Here is an 18,754-nt window from a genome sequence, read left to right as displayed (position 1 = left end):
AAAGCTACCTGGTTTTAAACAGTGATTATTTTGAAAAAGAACAGATTTTTCTGCTACATCTTTGCTTATAGATTCTCCTATGAACTTAAATCTATAATGTGAAACGAATTTGTTTGCTGTAATAACAGGAAATTTTATTTTAGGCACAAATTTCCTAGAATTAACACTACTGAAAAACTGGTAATAGATGTAATTGTCAATGTATTAAGATTGTGTTTGGCATATAAATTTATTTCATACACAGTAATAGGTAGTCTTCCATAGGCAGTTATCCCTCTTATATTTCACCTTCCATAACTGAAACCTCTTTTTTCCCATTGGTTAAAAAAAGGTTTTCAAACTGGGAACATATGACAAAGAACCGTTACTTACGTTAGGAGTCGCTTTGCAACCGGGCAGTGACAAAAATCATTTTTGTCAACCAACTGATGTGGTCGTGGATCCAGTCACTGGCAGCATTTATGTCTCTGATGGCTACTGTAACAGTCGAATCATCCAGTTCTCTTCAAATGGATTGTACGTGATGCAGTGGGGAGAAGGTACAGGTCAGAGCTCTTGGTACTTTACCCATACTGCTGTTATCATGAACTCATCATGAACCATGAGATTGCTGATGTTGCCATTACTTCTATTTATAAATTTCTATTACTGAAATACCTTCCAAGTTTTATGAATAATTACATGTTTGCCTGACTCAGATTTATGTATCAGGCATTAAAACTTTGCCAGATATTATGGGGAAATTGTGAATTCATAAATTCAGGGTTTACAAAGACAACACAAAAGACCACGGTAGGTAAACCACAGTTTAGCTACGTAAACGAGTAAAACTGCTAGTAGAAGAAAGCAAGCTGACTTTATTATTTTCCCAGTATCATATTGTGTTAAGTGACATACTACTGTTTAAAAGCAAAACTGATAGTTTTAGTGTGTACTTTAACACAAACCTGGATATTTTGTATTGCAGAGACTTCTTTAGGCAGAGCCAGACCTGGACAGTTTCGTATCCCTCACAGCTTAGCCCTGATCCCTGACTTCAGTCAGCTATGTGTTGCAGACAGGGAAAATGGTCGAATTCAGTGCTTCATGTTAGAGACTGGGGAGTTCATAAGAGAAATCAAACACAAATCATTTGGAAGAGAGTTGTTTGCGGTTTCATATGTGCCAGGTAATAATTTTTTCCTGTTTTTCGGATTTCAAGTAGTTGCTTTATGCCAGTATGTCACAGTACATGGTGTTATTTCATGAAGAGTGCTGTCACATTTGCTTAGGCCAGATATTTATTCTCTTTCAAAGTAGAGCTGATGTAATGGAAAATTTTGGAACTATCCTGTTTTCCTAGTTGCAGGATGAGGGAAGCTTGCATAAAATCTCTGCTTCTGAGAATGATTGATTAGACTCCCTAAATGTGATGTCAACAAGTATATGATCTTGTGTGCTTCCTAGTGACTGCACAGTCAATAATTAGTTAATAATAACATTTTAAAATAATCATTTCAAGCTCCATTGAAGATAGAAAAATAAAGTGGTTCCAAATGATCAAGAAGAGTTTTGGGTTTCATAAAACAAAAAATCAGAAAGCAAAAAGTTTGAAAAAGTTGTGGTTTTTAATATCACAATCTGGTTAACAATAACTGTATTAATTTGGGTCACATTTTTAATACTGATCCTGAAGGTAATGTAAATGTCAAGAACTGGATAAGGAATTTTGTCATCTCAGGCTCTTGACTCTGCAGTTGATATCAAATTTAACAGCAAGGTTCTTTCTCTTGCATCTGCCAATAAATGCTGAACAGGATGAGATAATTGACAACTATAGCTCTGTCTCTAACAACGTCAGCAACAGAGGCATTCTAAGGAGAATATGTAAGCCTGGATGCATTCTGTGGTCCATTCCTCTTCTACTCCTCACGCATTCACAAGCACTTTATTTAAGGGTGTTAGGAGGTGGTTCCTGACCTCTTCTTTGAAGTATCTTTCTGTAGATTTATTGCCCATGAGTTTTCCTAATCCCATTTTGAACTGGCTTGTACTGTCTGCCTCCTTGACTTCCTGCAGCTACAGGCTTCAGAAGGTCAATACCCACTTTATTTTTTTAATTTAAAAAAGTTTCATTGAGTGCTTCTCAGTCCCAGTATTATGGGAGTTGGTGGATAACAGCTCCACACTCCCCATACCTGCTGCCTCTTAGCCTTCTCCTCTCCAAACTTAAGAACCCCAGCCACCTTAGTGTCTCCTAGTAAGCCATTTAATTGCTTCAGCCTACTGTAGTTGCCTTTCTCTTCTAGCATCTTTAATTTCATTAGGACCTTCTTGAGATGAAGAGAGTAAAACATCACTCAGTACTCAAGATGTGGTCTTGCTAAGTTTTTGCATAGGGGCAGAACTGTTCCCTCCATTCCTAATTCTTTTCTTGATAATGCCCAATATTCTGTTGAAATTTTGGCTGTCACTGTACATGGAACTAAAGATTTCAGAAACGTTTCAGTGTTGGCTTGGAGATGTCTTTCTTGAGCTGTAGCTGTCAGTTCCAAGCCAAATCATGTTTTATCACTCATCATGTAGGCAAGACCTAGATTATTTTTTTTTTTTGTAGAAACACCACTCTACATTAGTATTTGCTGAAGCTCTTCTGCCATCAGTGTGACAACTCATCTTATAAAAAGTCTTTTGAGACTTTTTCAATATCACCAAGCTTTGGACTACTGTGCAGAACTCAGTATCTTCCTCAAACTGGGAGATGTCATTGGTCACCCCATTTTTCAGGTCACTGATGAAGACTATTGAATGGAGTTATTACTGGCTCTGATCCCTGCAGGATCACACTACTCAGACTTCTCTATCCTGAAAAATTATAAGCTCTGCCCTTAAGCTCTGCTCTTTGCTTCCTGTTCATTAATGGATCTTTCATTCAGACCTGTGGCAACTCACATTCTTTAATAACCTCTGATGCACAACCTTGTCAAAGGTTTTCTGAAAATCCAAGTATATCTATAGAAGCTCCTTTACCTATGTGCTTTTTCTCCACATTCAGAGGTGAGGCATAACTTCCCCTTAGAGAATCCATACCAACTTGTTTCCAACAGGCCACACTTACCCATGCCTTATTCTTCATTATGGATTCTAAATCTAATGTTGTTGCAGGTGGTCTCCTCTTTGCAGTTAATGGAATGCCTTATCCTGGAGAAGCAGAACCCATTCAAGGATTTGTGATGAACTTCTCTACTGGAGAAATAATTGATACTTTCATTCCACTTAGAAAGGTAGCGTATTGCACAGAGTTCCTGGTGCATATATTTCTATATATGAAAATGCTGGTGACATCCTGCTTGTCCAACTTTCATCAGACTACTGCAGAAAATAAGATGCTTTATAATGTAAGGTTATTAAAAAGGAGTTCTTTATACTATTAACTTAATAAAGACATTAGAACTTGAGGTCTTAGCTTCTACATGTGGTAGACATTTAAAAATTATACTACCCTCAAGATGATTCCTACAGATAATACCTTCAGTCATGATAAGCCTATTTTATTGCTGTCAGACAGTTCTCTAAAAGCTAATTTAAGAGAAGTATGAATGCCTTGAAATAATCATATATTTAGATGCTAATATTTTGTAAAAAATAGAGTATATTCCTAAGCAGAAATAATATTCAACTGTATGGTTACATTCCTTCTTTACAGAGATTACTGTAGATCTTAAATCTAAATGTGGTTCGTACAGTGTTGTACATAAAAATAATGTTCATTTTTTAAAAAAGTTTCCACAGATTGTCTTAGACTAAAAAATTAATGTTTAAATTCCCATTTCTGTTAACACTTATAGTCTGTTATTTGCATTCCAGTTTTAAATTATATTAGAGTTAATTTTTTCTGAATATTGCAAATAGCTGTGTTTCGTACAAACTCTGACAAGAACTAAATATGTGGGCTTTATACAAAGATCCATGATTTTTTAAATATATGTTTCACAAGGTAAATTAAAATGCAAGAATATGAATGTAAATATTTTTCCTGGTTTTGACCACGATAGAGTTACCTTTCCCTGGGTTGAGAGGAAGCACAGCTAGAGGGCTGGTTCTGATCAATCGATCATTGGCGTATGTTGTAACATGTGATGTCATGCCCAGGGTATACAGGCAGGCGCAGGCTCTCTGTGTAGTACGCCGGCTTTTGAAAGGTGTCTGGTCACATATTGCTGTGGGGGTAGTTGCTGTGCTCTGTAAGTCACTGCTGCATTTTACCAGTTTCCTTTTGGACTCACTATTGTTACTGCTGTTCTCTTGTTATATTTAGTAAATTCTTTCTTTTTATTTAACCTACAAATTTTCTGCGTTTTGTCCCTCCCCTATTTCACCCAGGAGGAGGGGGGAGGTGAACAGCGGGCCACCTGGTGTCTCTCTGGCAGCTGAGGTCAAACCTCAACAGTTTCTGGCACCCAAACTGGGGCAATGTGGGTTTTTTTTTTTAAATAACAAAAGGGATAAAATGCTTGGCTCCTGAATATCTTATCACCTAATTTGCAATGTCTGTTCCAATGCTGTGGCTCACCTTCCCTGAGAGTTGGTTTAAGGTTTTGTTTCTGTTGTACTATGTGAGACTCATCTATGCAGTCATCGGTCCTGGGGCTATTTACAGCTGTGTTTGAAAAATTCAGGAATTTCAAATATCCTTGGAACGTTGACAATAACATGATTACATCTTACTGCTAGGAGATAGCGTGTTCCTGCATGTGGTTCAGGTTTTGTTCAGCATTAAGCAACTATTTAAGAATATCACTTGGAAACCTACCCCAAGGTTGGGGAATTATGAGTGTCTGGGGGTGTGGAGTAGCATGGGCAAGTACCTAGAGCAGTGAGCACCTCTGGTGTCTTGGAACTTCACTCCTGCACAGGTGCAGAATCCTGAAGAACTAGTGAAATAGTTGGAAAAAGTATGTTGTCACCCAGAGGTGTGCTTTCCAGAGGCACGGATCACTGCAACATGCTGGGGCCTAGCCCACACTTACCGAGTGCTATTAAACACTGTTCAGCACCCTCAAGAGGAAGAGAAGGGCTCTGAGTCTGGTAACAAAGCAACAGAAACTGCAGCCACCACAAGCCCAAGGACAGACACTGCAGCTGAACCAGAGAACCAACCCATGACCATGTCAGTTGCTCCCATACAGAAGAAGAAATACACAAGAAGATCTCCTTGCAGTGTACAGGGTGATGATGAACCAGGCCCATCACAAGAACAGGAGCAGAAGGCAGAGCCAGTGATAGTCACCCAATCCTTATCCCCGAGTGAGTTACGAGACATGCAAAAAGATTTCAGCCGCCATCCAGGTGAGCAACTTGTTACCTGGCTGCTGCGGTGCTGGGATAGCAGGGTCAGTAGCATGGAACTAGAGGCAGGGAGGCAAGGCAGCTGGGATCCCTGTCTAGGGAAGGGGGCATTGACAACACCACTGGAAAGGAGACACAAAATCTCAGTCTCTGGAGGTGATTTCTGTCAGGTGTGAGGGAGAGTTATCCTTCAAGGAAGATTTTTGTATGTCATCCAAGTAAGTGGACCACTATGGAGAGAGGCATTCGATACTTGAGGGAGCTAGCTGTGAAGGAGACAGTTTACTATGACCCAGATAACACATGGCTGCCCACAAATCCAGATGGAGTCCAGTGCATCCAGCCCATGTGGAGGGTTTGTACAGAGCACTCCCTCATCATATGCCAGTGCATTAACAGTAATGGACTGGGGAGACAAAGGGGGACCAACAGTAGAAGAATTGGCTCACCAACTATGACAATATGAAGAAAGTCTCTCTTCCCCCCCTCCTCACAGCTGTGGAGAAATTACCTCAAGTTTTCCAGCAGTTTGAAGAGGCTATGTCCTACTCCCCACCTGCATGGACCAGAATCTCAGCTATTAGGAGCAGTCGTTTCTCTACAAGAGAACTGGTACACACCACGGGGGAAGCTGTGGCATTGCCTACGTGACCATGGAGAAGACAGGAAGAAATGGGATGGAAAACCTACCTCCCTCCTAGAAGAGTGGGTGTTTGAGCTGGAAGGAAGAACAAGTACAGAACGCGGTTTCTTTCAGGAGAAATGCTGCTCCGGTTTCCAGTGATCAAGTGCCCCAAAAGAGCAGAAATGTCAACTTTGCTCACGATCCTAGGAGAAGAACTTCTGACTTGTATTCACAAGAAGTGAATGATCAAGATGAGGCTGAAACCCGTGCACACCACACTAACCCATTTGTTGTTAGCGAGTATTATGACCAACATTAGAGGGGCCCTGCCTCCAGCCAGGCGGAGGAGAGGGACAGCCGAGTTTACTGGACTGCGTGGATTCGATGGCCTGGCACATCTGACCCCCAGCAGTATAAGGCTCTAGTGGACACTGGTGCTCAATGAACCCTAATGCCATCAAATTTTAAAGGAGCAGAACCCGTTTGTATCTCAGGAGTGACAGGGGTGTCTCAACAGCTGACTGTATCGGAGGCAGAGGTGAGCCTAAGTCGAAAAGAGTGGTAAAAACACCCCACTGTGACTGACCCAGACACTCCATGTATTCTTGGTATAGATTGTCTCAGGAGAGGGTATTCTAAGGACCCAAAAGTGTATCGGTGGGCTTTTGGTATAGCTGCCTTGGAAAGAAAAGGAATTAAACAGCTGTCTGTGTTGCCTGGTCTCTCAGAGGATCCTTCTGTTGTGGGATTGCTGAGGGTTGAAGAACAACGGGTGCTAATTGCCTCTATAACCATGCACTGATGGCAATATCAACCAATCGAGACTCTGTAATCCCTATCCATAAACTGATTTGTCAGCTAGAGAGCCAAGGAGTCATCAGCAAGACGCGCTCCCCCTTTAACAGCCCCATATGGCCAGTGCGAAAGTCTGATGGAGAGTGGAGATTGACAGTGGACTGTCATGGCCTGACTGAAGTCACGCCACTGCTGAGTGCTGCCATGCCAGACATGTTGGAACTGCAATATGAACTAGAGGCGAAGGCAGCCAGGTGATATGCCGTGATTGATACTGCCAATGCATTTTTCTCCATCCTTCTCTCTGGCAGCAGAATGCAGGCCACAGTTTGCTTTTACCTGGAGGGGTGCCCAATACACCTGGAATCGACTGCCCCAGGGGTGGAAACACAGCCCCAGCATTTGCCATGGACTGGTCCATACTGCCCTGGAACAGGGTGAAGCCCCAGAACATTTACAGTACATTGATGACATCATCATACAGGGTAAAACAGCAAGAGAAGTTTTTGAGAAAGGGGATGTTACAGATGTTCTCAAATAAACAACCGACCACCAAAAATAATAAAAAGTTATTATTAACACAGGTAACTAGCTCTCCGTAAGTTACAGGTTCGAATGTCTGTGAGAGGAGAATAGAACAGCTTTCTAGGGCTTAACCAAAAGCAACCCAAAACGCATAACAAAGAACTCTATGGGGTTTAATGGCAACCCAAAAGCTTTACAAAGCCCTGCTACCTAGGGTTTAACGACAACCCAAAACGCTCTATCACTCACCTGACAAGTGAGGGCTCTCAACCTCGAGGACCTGCTCAGGGCAGCATCCAACCCAAGGCACCTCGAGGAGTTTCCCTGGGCAGTGTCCTGACCCAAGGGAAGAGCCCTCAACCACAGCTGCTGCTCCAGGGGACGAGCTCCAAGTAGCCCCCCCAGGGGACTCCATCGATACCCAGGCCGAATCTGACCTGTAGTCAATAGCGGCTCCCACTGGCCAAAAGCCCCAGTTGCCACAAGGCCCTGAGAACAAAGGCAGCCCGGAGCTGCTACGCTTCAGCAGCCAAGAAGCTCTGCTTTCACTGGGCGGATGCACCTGCCACAATCCACCCCGTGACTACAGTCATGATTCCTCTGGTTTCCTGGAAGTGGTGCTGCAGTCACCTCTTGCCTCCAAGGCTAAAAGGGAGTGCGGTCCTGGTGAGTCTCTATACTCGTTGTGGATTGTCATCCCTAGATGATTATACAATCAAATCTTAAAAGAAACCAACCCTCCAACCATACAATGTATTACAATCAACACTGAAGGAAGCTGATTAATCATTCTAACAAAGAAGATTTAAACATATCCAATTAATCAATTCATGCTTAATATGGCAACAATTGCCTCAAGTCTCTTGCTACTTTCTTCATTTTTTTTGACCTGAAGTGACATTAACACAATAGTATCAAGTTCAATCACATTCCTCTGAATGCTGCCAATTTCACAAGATCCATTCACCAACACATTGTCATCCGAGTCTTGCTTGTCCATATGGATCCCCATGGCCAAGCAGGATGCCAAAGTCATCTGTTCCTTCAAGACCCTAGCAAAAAACAGAACTAGGCCTTGGTAAGAACCCGGGCATCAAGTTAGACATCAAGGATTATCCATCAGGCGCTGATTCCGTGAGTTTTTCCACTTCAACTGAGGGCAACTTCACTATGGCAGGTTGGCCTGCGTATATTTTCAGGGGGAACTGGCCCTTATGATTGTCAAATATAGTAGCATCATCACCTGATAATCCCATAGGACAGAATGCTCATATTTTGGGGTTCACATAATGTCTCCAGCGGTTATTAATAATAAAAACCGCTTGTGCCAACCTTATATCCTAGTTAGGTCATGAAACACTGGCATGTCTCTTGAACAAGCCACTAACTTGCTCATCCATGCCATTAGCTTGAAGGTAATATGGTGTATGAAACACCCACTTGATGCCTTGTGTGCCTACTCCTGGTCCACCCCGGCAGTAATGTGGCTCCTGTTACCTGATTAAATTGATTTGGGTGTTTCCTTTCCTGTCTGCCGCGTGTGGCAATAATGATCTCACAGCACATAGCACTTCCTCGAAGTTTCTTACTGGAGGGGGGTGGTGGTGTTGGTGTTTCCAGGGATCTTAACCCCTTCTCGGGGCATGGTTTAGTGAACTTTTGAGCCACTGCATAACAAGCAGTTGTCGGCGAGAGACATACAAATGTAAATTTCCCGCTGTCCCACGTGGGAGCAAATCCCCCTCTGCTTCTGACAAAAGCACCACACACAGCCCGTCCCAGCCCTGGCCGCACCCAGCGCAGCCGGGCCCTGCAGCTGACAAAAGGCCCGGATGCATTCAATTCCAAATACAGTCAGATTGTCAGACCTCTCTATTAGGTGACCCAGAAAAAGAATGATTTTATAGGAGGCCCAGAGCAACAACAAACTTTTGAAAAAATTAAACAAGAAATCATTCACGCAGTGGCCCTCAGGCCGGTTTGGACAGGACAAAATGTTAAAAATGTGCTCTACACTGCAGCTGGGAAGAATGGCCCTACCTGGAGTCTCTGGCAGAGAGCACCAGGGGAGACTCGGGATTGACCCCTGGGGTTTTGGAGTTGGGGATACGGAGGATCAGAAGACCGCTACGCTCCAACTGAAAAGGAGATTCCTGGCAGCATATGAAGGGGTCCGAGCTGCTTCAGAGGTGATTGGTACTGAAACACAGCTCCTCCTGGCTCCCCGACTGCCGGTGCTGGGGTGGATGTTCAGAGGGAGTGTCCCCTCTACACACCATGCAACTGATGCCACATGGAGCAAATGGGTCGCATTAATCACACAACGGGCTCTAATAGGGAGCACCAGCTGTCCAGGAATACTGGAAGTGATTACAAACTGGCCAGAAGGCAAAGATTGGTGCCAGAGGAGGAGGTAGCACGTGCTGAAGAGGCCCCGCCATATACTGAGCTACCAGATAATGAGAACCAACATGCCCTGTTTACTGACGGGTCCTGTCGCATTGTGGGAAAACATCGAAGGTGGAAGGCAGCTGTATGGAGCCACACACAACAGGTTTCTAAAACTGCTGAAGGAGATCGAGTCAGTTCGCAAAGGTGAAAGCCATCCAGTTGGCCTTGGATATCGCTGAGCGAGAAAAGTGGCGAGTGCTCTACCTCTGTACTGACTCATGGATGGTGGCAAATATGCTGTGGAGGTGGTTACAGCAGTGGAAATGGAGCACCTGGCAGCAGAGGCAAACCCATCTGGGCTGCTGAATTATGTCAAGATATTGCTGCTCGGGTAGAGAATCTGGTTGTGAAAGTACGCCAGGTAGGCCCTCATGTACCCACAAGCCGGGACACTGAATAGCATCAGAACAACCAACAGGTGGATCAGGCTGCCAAGATCAAGGTGTCTCAAGTAGATCTGGACTGGCAACATAAGGGTGAACAGTTTCTGGCTCGCTGGGCCCATGACTCCTCAGGCCATCAGGGAAGAGATGCAACACAAAGATGGGCTTGTGACAGAGGAGTGGACTTGACCATGGATGTTATTGCACAGGTAATCCATGAATGTGAGACGTGTGCCACAATCAAGGAAGCCAAATAGGTAAAGCCCATTTGGTATGGAGGACGATGGTCAAAATATAAATATGGGAGGCCTGGCAGATTGATTATATCATGCTCCCACAAACTCGGCAAGGCAAACACCATGGGCTTACAAGGGTGGAAGCAGCCACTGATCGGTTGGAAACTCATGCCGTGCCCCATGCCACTGCCCAGAACACTATTTTAGGCCTTGAGAATGAACTCTTATGGCAGCATGGCACGCCAGAAAGGACTGAGTCAGATAATGGGACACACTTCCAAAACAACCTCATAGATGCCTGGGCCAAAGAACATGGCATTGAGTGGATATATCACATTCCCTACCATGCACCAGCCTCTGGGAAAAATGAGCGATACAATGGGTCGCTAAAAACTACACTGAGAGTGGTAGCGGAACTTTCAAAGTCTGGGACATCCATTTAGCAAAAGCCACCTGGTTAGCCAATACCAGAGGATCTGCCAAGCCAGCCAGCCCTGCTCAGTCAAACCTCCTACATATTGTGGATGGGGATAAAGCCCCCGTAGTGCGCATTAGAAATGTCTTGAGGAAGGTTAATCTGTGTTACTCCTACACTGGGTAAATGTAAACCCATGTGTGGGATTAGTTTTGCCCAAGGACCTGGGTGCACTTGGTGGGTGATGCAGAAGGATGGAGAGGTCCAGTGTGTGCCTCAGGGAGATTTGATTTTAGGTGAGAACCGCCAATGAATGAGACTGTCAAATAACGCTGTTATTTCAATTTGTGCCCTGCAACATCCTCCTGCCACATCCAAAGCCTCCTGCTGCACCAGCTGAGCCAACTCCACCTCATTCCTCCAGGCTTAAAGACTGTCATGACAGATGGAACCCAAAGTTATGGACCAAATGGACTCAGCAAACATTGTGGAAGGATGGCCCATCAGCTAAGGGAATGATATCTGTGAGACCTGGGAAAAAGGAGTGGTGATTTCTTAAGATGCATTTGGAAACCTGACCACAATGTCAATGGTATGGAATAAGGGGTGGAGACTGTCGTCGTTTCTACCAGGATAGCGTTGGCTTTCCCTGGGTTGAGAGGCAGCGCAGCTAGAGGGCCAGGTCCCAATCAGTCATTGGAGTATTTCATACCATGTGATGTCATGCCCAGGGATACAGGCGGGCACGGGCCCTCTCTGGCATATGCAGTTTTCAGGTTTCCAGTCCGATTGCGTGTTGCTGTGGGGGGTGGTCACTGCGCTCGGTAAGCCACTGCTGCATTTTACTTGTTTCTTTTTGGACTCACTATTGTTACTGTTGTTCTCTTGTTATATTTAGTAAATTCTTTCTTTTCATTCAACCTATGAATTGTCCCTCCTCTATTTCACCCGTGAGGGGGGAAGTGAACGGCTGGCCACATGGTGTCTATCTGTCGGCTGAGTTTAAACCTCAACAGTATTATAAATATAAAAATTGTTTAGTGTCAATACATCAAATAATCGCTATGTTATCCCTGGAGAAGGCAAACATACAATAAAAATGGAATTCCTCTTCACACTAGCACCTGCTGTGTTTTCCAGCCTAAGGACTGAATATGACCAGTATCAAGTTCAGTGTTAAGGAGGCCTCATTAGTGTGTAGACACTTAAGAGTAATCTGTGACTGTTTATCTTCGCAGAGCTTTGAGATGCCACATGATGTTGTTGCTTCAGAAGACAAAACAGTATTCATTGGAGATGTTCAAGCCAGAACAGTGTGGAAGTTTGCATCCATGGAAAGTATGTTCTTTTTGTTCTTGATGCCACAACTTCATGCATTGTATCTTCAGATCAGTACCACTTATCGGTTACCACTGGCCAAGAACCTGGTACCTTAATGACAAGTATGCTACAAGCTCTGCCTGCAGAAGTTACACGTTACTGCTCAGTTTTCATTAAAAGACCATTTTTCAGCACTGCTGAATGCTCTTGCCAAAGAAGAGTCCTGAGTGCATGAGTCTGTTGCAGGAGGAATCAAAATGCATTTGTCTTGTGGTTGATCTATCCCTTGCCATGTCAATACCTGCTTAAACAGAAGTATGACTCTAGCATTTTAGTAATTTTAATGTATCATTAGCTGAGAAGTCAACTGCAGCTGAGAGGTTTTCATACAGGAAATTCCCGGGTTGAAGTAAAAACACAAGTCAACTTGAAATTAATATTCATTTCTTTAGGAGTATTTATCTTTAGAAAATGAATCTAGTGTAATTTGAAGTCCTATTTTCATGAATGGGAAACACTTCCCAGTTTTAATCTAGTAACCCACAAGAGAAGCAGCCTCACTTCAAGGAGAGGGACCTGATTAGTCAGACATCAATTTAGTAGGATTCTGAGAGATATTTTACAGGAATAAAAATATAATCCGCTGTTGCATTATATTGGATAAAAAGATGTATGACAGGAAGAAAGCCTCGGGCTTCAGGGTGTTAGTCAACCAGCAAAAAAAACCTGAACAAGAACACTTCTAGGCTTTTATTCGGAGAAACATGAGAACAAAAATAAAGTACGCAATTATTCATCACTTACAAGTTAGATGAGGAAAGTCCTTGTATATAATTTTCTTTTTTAGCTTTTGCTGCAGTATAAAACTGCAGTAGCTAAGGAGCCCAGATTCAGCCAGCCTTTAATCCATCATTTTTTTTTATTATAATTAACAGTTTTATTTTCCTGAACCTTTACATGTGCTGATAAAATTTTGCTGTGGCATCAGAATTAATTACTGCAAACACTTTCTGTGAATCAATCTCGCTTTTTTTTCCATGGCCTTGTGAGGTATTGATTCTCCTTAGTGAAGTTTAGATACTGATGGGATTGTTTACTGTAGGATCGTACTGTCCATTTGAGAAAGCTAGTAGGAAAATGTCACTGAGTGTCTTTCTGAAATGTCAGTTGTCCTGAAGAATAATTTTGTTTTACAGAAATGGAACATCGGTCAGTTAAAAAGGCTGGTATTGAGGTACAGGAAATAAAAGGTTAGTCGAAATAATAATGGAAATGAAGAATCAGTATTTTCACATAGACTAGGACTGCTTCTGCCATGTTGGAGGGAAAAATGCTAACTATTTCGTCTGTTTCATTTTCACCATCATTTCATACAGATGAATGAGCTGGCGTAGGAAGCACTAGAAAGCAGCTTGTAACAGTGTTACCTAGTAGATGGTATTTTACAGCCAGTCTAAACACTTGATTTTCAGTGATGGCAAGTGTTTTACAGACACTAAGGTAAAAATTTAATTACTGGATTAATTCTGTACCACCATCTGGTACAGTCCAGATTGGTATCTGTGTCAGTTTCCTTAGATGCAGAAATAGCTCTGAAATTTAACTGTCATAGTTACTCCCCATCACCCTTCCCCCTGCTCTACTACCCTATACCACCAAAAAAGTGTTATTTGAAATGGCAATTGGTTTATCTTTCTACATAGTCTTTCAGTACATAGCCTTGCCTGTCACACCATATGGCAAAAAAAAAACCCAAACATTTTTTGTATTTAGATTTATTTTCCTAGATTTACTGCTTTTTTTTTCAATTTGTCTGCATGAAAATGAAAAAAAAAAGAAAAGAAAATAAAATCATGTAGAAACTTAATGTAAGGAGATGTAGAGGAGATTGAAAGGGGTAAAATAGCGATTTAGGAACATTAAAAGTAATTTTAACCATTTGTATTCTGTTACATAGGTCTTGAAAAGTTGATGTCCCTTTCAGAAAAACAGTACCAGGCTATGGAGAGGCCTTCATAAAATGTTCAAACATTCTTAACTGTTTTAATTTGGTTGAATTCAGAACTTGTGTGGTTTGCTTTAGCCATGTATATGCAGATGGAGGAAAACACCAAAAGATCCCAACTGCTAATTGCAAGCATGTAGAATAGAGGAGGCTGACATTATAAAACAATGAAATCTTTATTGACAAAACTGTTTTCCTTCTGTTGTATCTCTGTTGGTACATCAGCCCTCCTGAAGCACTCAGAAGGAAAGTGTTGACATTACAGCATCCACAGTACCACAAATCTAGGGATATATTCATGTGTTTTGTGCTTCTTTAAGAAGACAGCATGCTAGCTGACACTTCTAATGTTACAGAGAAAAACTGCAGTAATATCACCAGTTTTTAAGTAACAATCTCTAAAACTGTTTAGGGTATGTAGAATGAAATGAACATATTTCAACTCCACTTGAAAAAAACAGATAGCCAATGGACGTTGTGTCATCCTCTGCTTAATAAATGGACAGGAGTGGCCTGCACTTTCACAGCTTCCTGGTGACAGACTGTTACTATTGCTTGCAGTGCTGAAGTGGGGGAAAATATGTGGAGAACTGTAGATGTCCAGAGTTGTGCAGGATGGTGGAGGAAAATTATTCTTGGCTATAACTACTACTTGAAAAGAAGGGATGTTATCATTGTATTAGTGATAACAATGATATCATTGTTATCATTGTATTAGTGTTAAGTGTAAACAAGCATTTGCTATACTTTCAGATAGAACGTCATTTTAAGTTTGATACAGAATCAAAACCATTGATTCAGAGTGTGTTTCTAGTGCAGCTACTTCTTACGACATGCTAAGTCAGACTTCAAAATATACAGCTGGGCGGTTTTAGTCACTAAAAGTTAGTACAAAGCATGTAATCCTTTATACACACACAAAACAGCATGGAGGATTTTATTGAAATGGTTTTTCTCCTTGTAGGTGGAGAAGCAACAGATTAGTCAGGAATGACTGGATGCAGTTTTCAAAAGCTCTCCAGATTTACAGAGCCAAAGTTCTTTCAGGGGTTGTAGCAGTTCTGGAAATTTAATCCATTGTCACAAGTTTATGAAATTCAAATGCTTTTCTTTTTGTTTATGGTAATACAGCATATACTGAATTTCTGTATTTCTTGTGGAAGTGCTATTATCAAAAGGAGATATTTAATTGATATTACATCACAACCTATTTTCAAAAATAGATCTTTGGGGATTTTCCTTTATTATAAATTATTTATACTTCTTAGGACAAAACTCTCCCTGACACCTCTCCTATCCTCATTCAAGAAAAGGAGAGGGCATCTTTGCTAGTGAGTGATATCATTCAGACTCTCTCTGCCTTATGTTTGGGATCACATTAGCAAGAGCTAAAAATGTCTCCATAAGTCTTTTGTTTCCTTGTTACTCAACATTTCAGGTATTCTAGCTTGTTCTTTAATGCCTTGTTCTGTGTTGCTTGATGCATATGGATTACATACTGAAATTGTCTTCTTTTCAAAGAATCAGAAACAATTGTAGAAGCCAGATTGAAAAACAACCCAGAATCAACAGACCCTCTAAAGAAGCAGGAAAAACAACATTTGGTCCAACAGGCCAGCACTGGAGTTTCCTTTGTTCTTATTACAACTCTTCTAATTATCCCTGCTGTTGTCCTACTGGCAATTTTAGTATTTGTTTGGTGGAGGAAGACAACTGGCTATGGAGGTAACTATGAGTAACTCTAGAGAACAGGCTTTTATTATTCCAGTTCAGAACATCAAAGAACACTGAGGGATGAGAGTGTAAAGAGAGAAGCTTACTGTGTCCCTTCCCTTCTCAACAGTTACTGTGACACTGCATACAAACTAAGAATCAGTGTGCACACAGCAAATGCATCCACCTATGTCTTTAATATCACATCTCAAGCCACCACCTATTCAGAACATGTATATAAAACTTCAATTGGTGTCAAGCCAAAAATTGGTATCTCAGAAATAACTAGACTATATTCATGCTATTGCCTAGATACATAAATTTTAATACCCTGAGCATAGTTTGATTTTCAGTTTGGGATCTTTAAATTGTTGAGAACGAAAGATTGTATGGATATTATAAAGATACAAGCACAATGCAATCAGATAACATTTAAAAGAGATGATATCTTAGTGTTCACTACTACCTGCTGCATTTTGTGAGTCAGGCATTTCCATAATGCACCTCTAGCCATTGCTGTTAAGAGCTTTAATTGGTACTTAGAATGCTACATAGATTTGCTCTTACTTGATATCATAACATTATTTTTGAGAAACCGGTAGACTGTAGTAGAACTTTGATTATTACACTTGTTATGTTGTATCATATAGATAGTTTTATCAAGTTATTCTCATGAAGAGAAGAAAAATGTATGTGGAAATAGACAAATAACACAGTTCGGCCACTGACTAGGACATATTACAATATAGGACGTAATTCAGCAATCTAATATTGCTATGCAACTGAATTGGATGTATTTTATTTGAAGATTTGCAGCTTCCTGTCTCTCTCTGCTCATAGAAGTTTAGCACGTCAAGTGTGCTAACACTCTACTGCAGTACTCTGTTAATGGACATGATCTATAATAACATGTTTGTATTCAAGCAGTGCTTTAATTTACTGTGTAATGATACAGTTACATTGGTAAAAGTAAACTTCTTGCACAAATTTATGGAAACTGAGTAGTGTGTAAGAAAAGACATTTTGGTCATGCCATTAAATTTTTCTTCAGATGTAGGATGGAGTTACCAGGAGGAGCATATAGGTTGTGAGGGGGGCAAGAAAGTTCCTCCAAAATACCTGAAGAAATTCACAACCACTGTCTTCTAGAAACCCAGTTTCTTGGGATGGAAACTATACCACTTCAGTGTTAAGCTGTATTTTGCAGTGTGCTGGAATGTAGTTGTGTATATTATAAATGACAAGGTTCTTGTTCTTCCTGTAAACTCTTAACAATACATAAGTGAACAGTTGAGGGAATTAAATTCTCAGAAATAACTTATATGTGAATCTTCGTAATGGCTGAATTGGCATAAACTGAACATCCGTACTATGATACTTTTGTTAGGAATGAAAATTTCACCTGAATCAAGTAGCTGGAAAGTATCAGTTTGGCTTCTTAGAGTTGCTGATCAATTTGTTGAATGTCTGTGCTTTGTATGAGAAAATGCAGATAATTATTTAATCATATAATTTTTTTTCTCTTATTTTTGAAATCTACCTTATTTTTCAGCTGATGGAGAACATAAACTTGATTCAAGTTCAGGCAGAATTTTAGGCAGACTTAGAGGTAAGTCTGAGTCATTGGAGAACTTCTAAGAACTCAGTAACTGGAATTTTTTTTCTGTATTCACTTGAAGAACAGATTTGATGGAACTTTCTCAGAGGAAGGATTGGGGACAAACCTCAGGTGTTTTGTGGAAATGTCTTTTATGACACCTTTCATATGTCATTATCTGCCCGCTGAAAAGAATGTGTCACTACCAGTGGGAAAGCACTAGCTATAATAATAGTTATTTGTGGATCTGGTGAATGAAGTGAAGCACTTCGAGACTAAGGGCAAACTGGTGGAAACACAAATAGCCTGTGTAAGGGCTTAATGGAACTATGGGTGCTGAAAAGATTTTGAAACGTCTACTTCAAAGATTAATTTCCTTCCTCTTTCATAATCTCCATACTTAGCTTTTGTGACTCATGTGCTGATCTTTAAAAACAGTTTCTGGAAGGACACTTAAAATAATCTCCACTGTTACTGTTGAATGAGTAGATAGATTTTTATTCCCCCTGTACAGTAAAGCAAACCTTATGACAAGCCTTTCCTTTCCACAGGGAAAGGCGGTGGTGGCCTTAACCTTGGGAACTTCTTTGCTAGTCACAAAGGCTATAGCCGAAAAGGATTTGACCGACTGAGCACTGAAGGAAGTGATCAAGAAAAAGATGATGATGGCACAGATTCAGAGGAAGAGTGTTCAGCACCCCCACCAGCACCTTCATCCTGAGACCAGCCTTTGAGTTCTCCGTTAATATGATTCAACACAGGATGTCAGATTCCTTTTTCCTTAAGCACGTTTAAGATTTTGTGTATTTAATTGTAAACTGTACTAGTCTATGTGGGGCTGTACACTGGTTCCTTTAATTTTTGTTTGGTTTTAGTTCTGTTTTTAAGTGGAGGAGTGTATGGAAGTTCCATATCAGTGACGCTGTTTTTTATGTGAATGTCTTAATAAAGCAAAGAGTCTTCTAATTGCAGCACTGATTTAAAGCAGTAGTATTTTCTCATCTCGATTTGGGGATCTTGTAAATAAGTCTTACTATCTGCTTCATCAAAATATTTTTCCCATAACTATTCAGTTGCCAATTTCTGTTTTGTGCCTTTCCTCTTCAATGTCCTTAACTTGTTGCAGTACAGAGAAAATACAGTGCCACAAGAAAATGAAGCTGCTAAGTCTTCTTCTATTTTTTTAAAATCACTATCATTATATTGCATTGAAGGAAAGAAAAAAGTCTCTATTTAATTCTTTTTCTTCCTCCTAACTTCATGTGTTTCTGGGATGTCTTATTTTTAGATGGTATCACTGTTAGAACAATATTTTCAGAAGCTGAATGTAATTTGTGTAATAAAGTATTTGCAGAGCATTA

At 41.0% G+C, this 18,754-nt stretch overlaps 1 protein-coding gene across 6 annotated transcripts in view; it reads left to right on the top strand.

Moving 5' to 3' along the window:
- Positions 1-18,754, top strand: part of PAM (peptidylglycine alpha-amidating monooxygenase) — a 149,408-nt gene extending 130,654 nt beyond the window's left edge. For 3 of the 6 annotated variants that reach the window (XM_074933222.1, XM_074933220.1, XM_074933218.1), the window contains 8 exons: positions 332-545; positions 968-1,168; positions 3,145-3,263; positions 11,997-12,096; positions 13,275-13,328; positions 15,605-15,808; positions 17,349-17,405; positions 17,945-18,754. In XM_074933222.1, the coding sequence (XP_074789323.1) occupies positions 332-545; positions 968-1,168; positions 3,145-3,263; positions 11,997-12,096; positions 13,275-13,328; positions 15,605-15,808; positions 17,349-17,405; positions 17,945-18,114 (1,119 nt within the window). In that variant the 3' untranslated portion in view covers positions 18,115-18,754. The remainder of the gene's footprint in view (positions 1-331; positions 546-967; positions 1,169-3,144; positions 3,264-11,996; positions 12,097-13,274; positions 13,329-15,604; positions 15,809-17,348; positions 17,406-17,944) is intronic. The other 3 variants (XM_074933223.1, XM_074933219.1, XM_074933221.1) reach the window with 2 other exon arrangements.

This window comes from Athene noctua, chromosome Z (assembly GCF_965140245.1).
Source record: "Athene noctua chromosome Z, bAthNoc1.hap1.1, whole genome shotgun sequence".
NCBI lineage: Eukaryota > Metazoa > Chordata > Aves > Strigiformes > Strigidae > Athene > Athene noctua.
This window is presented reverse-complemented; position numbering and strand designations above follow the sequence as displayed.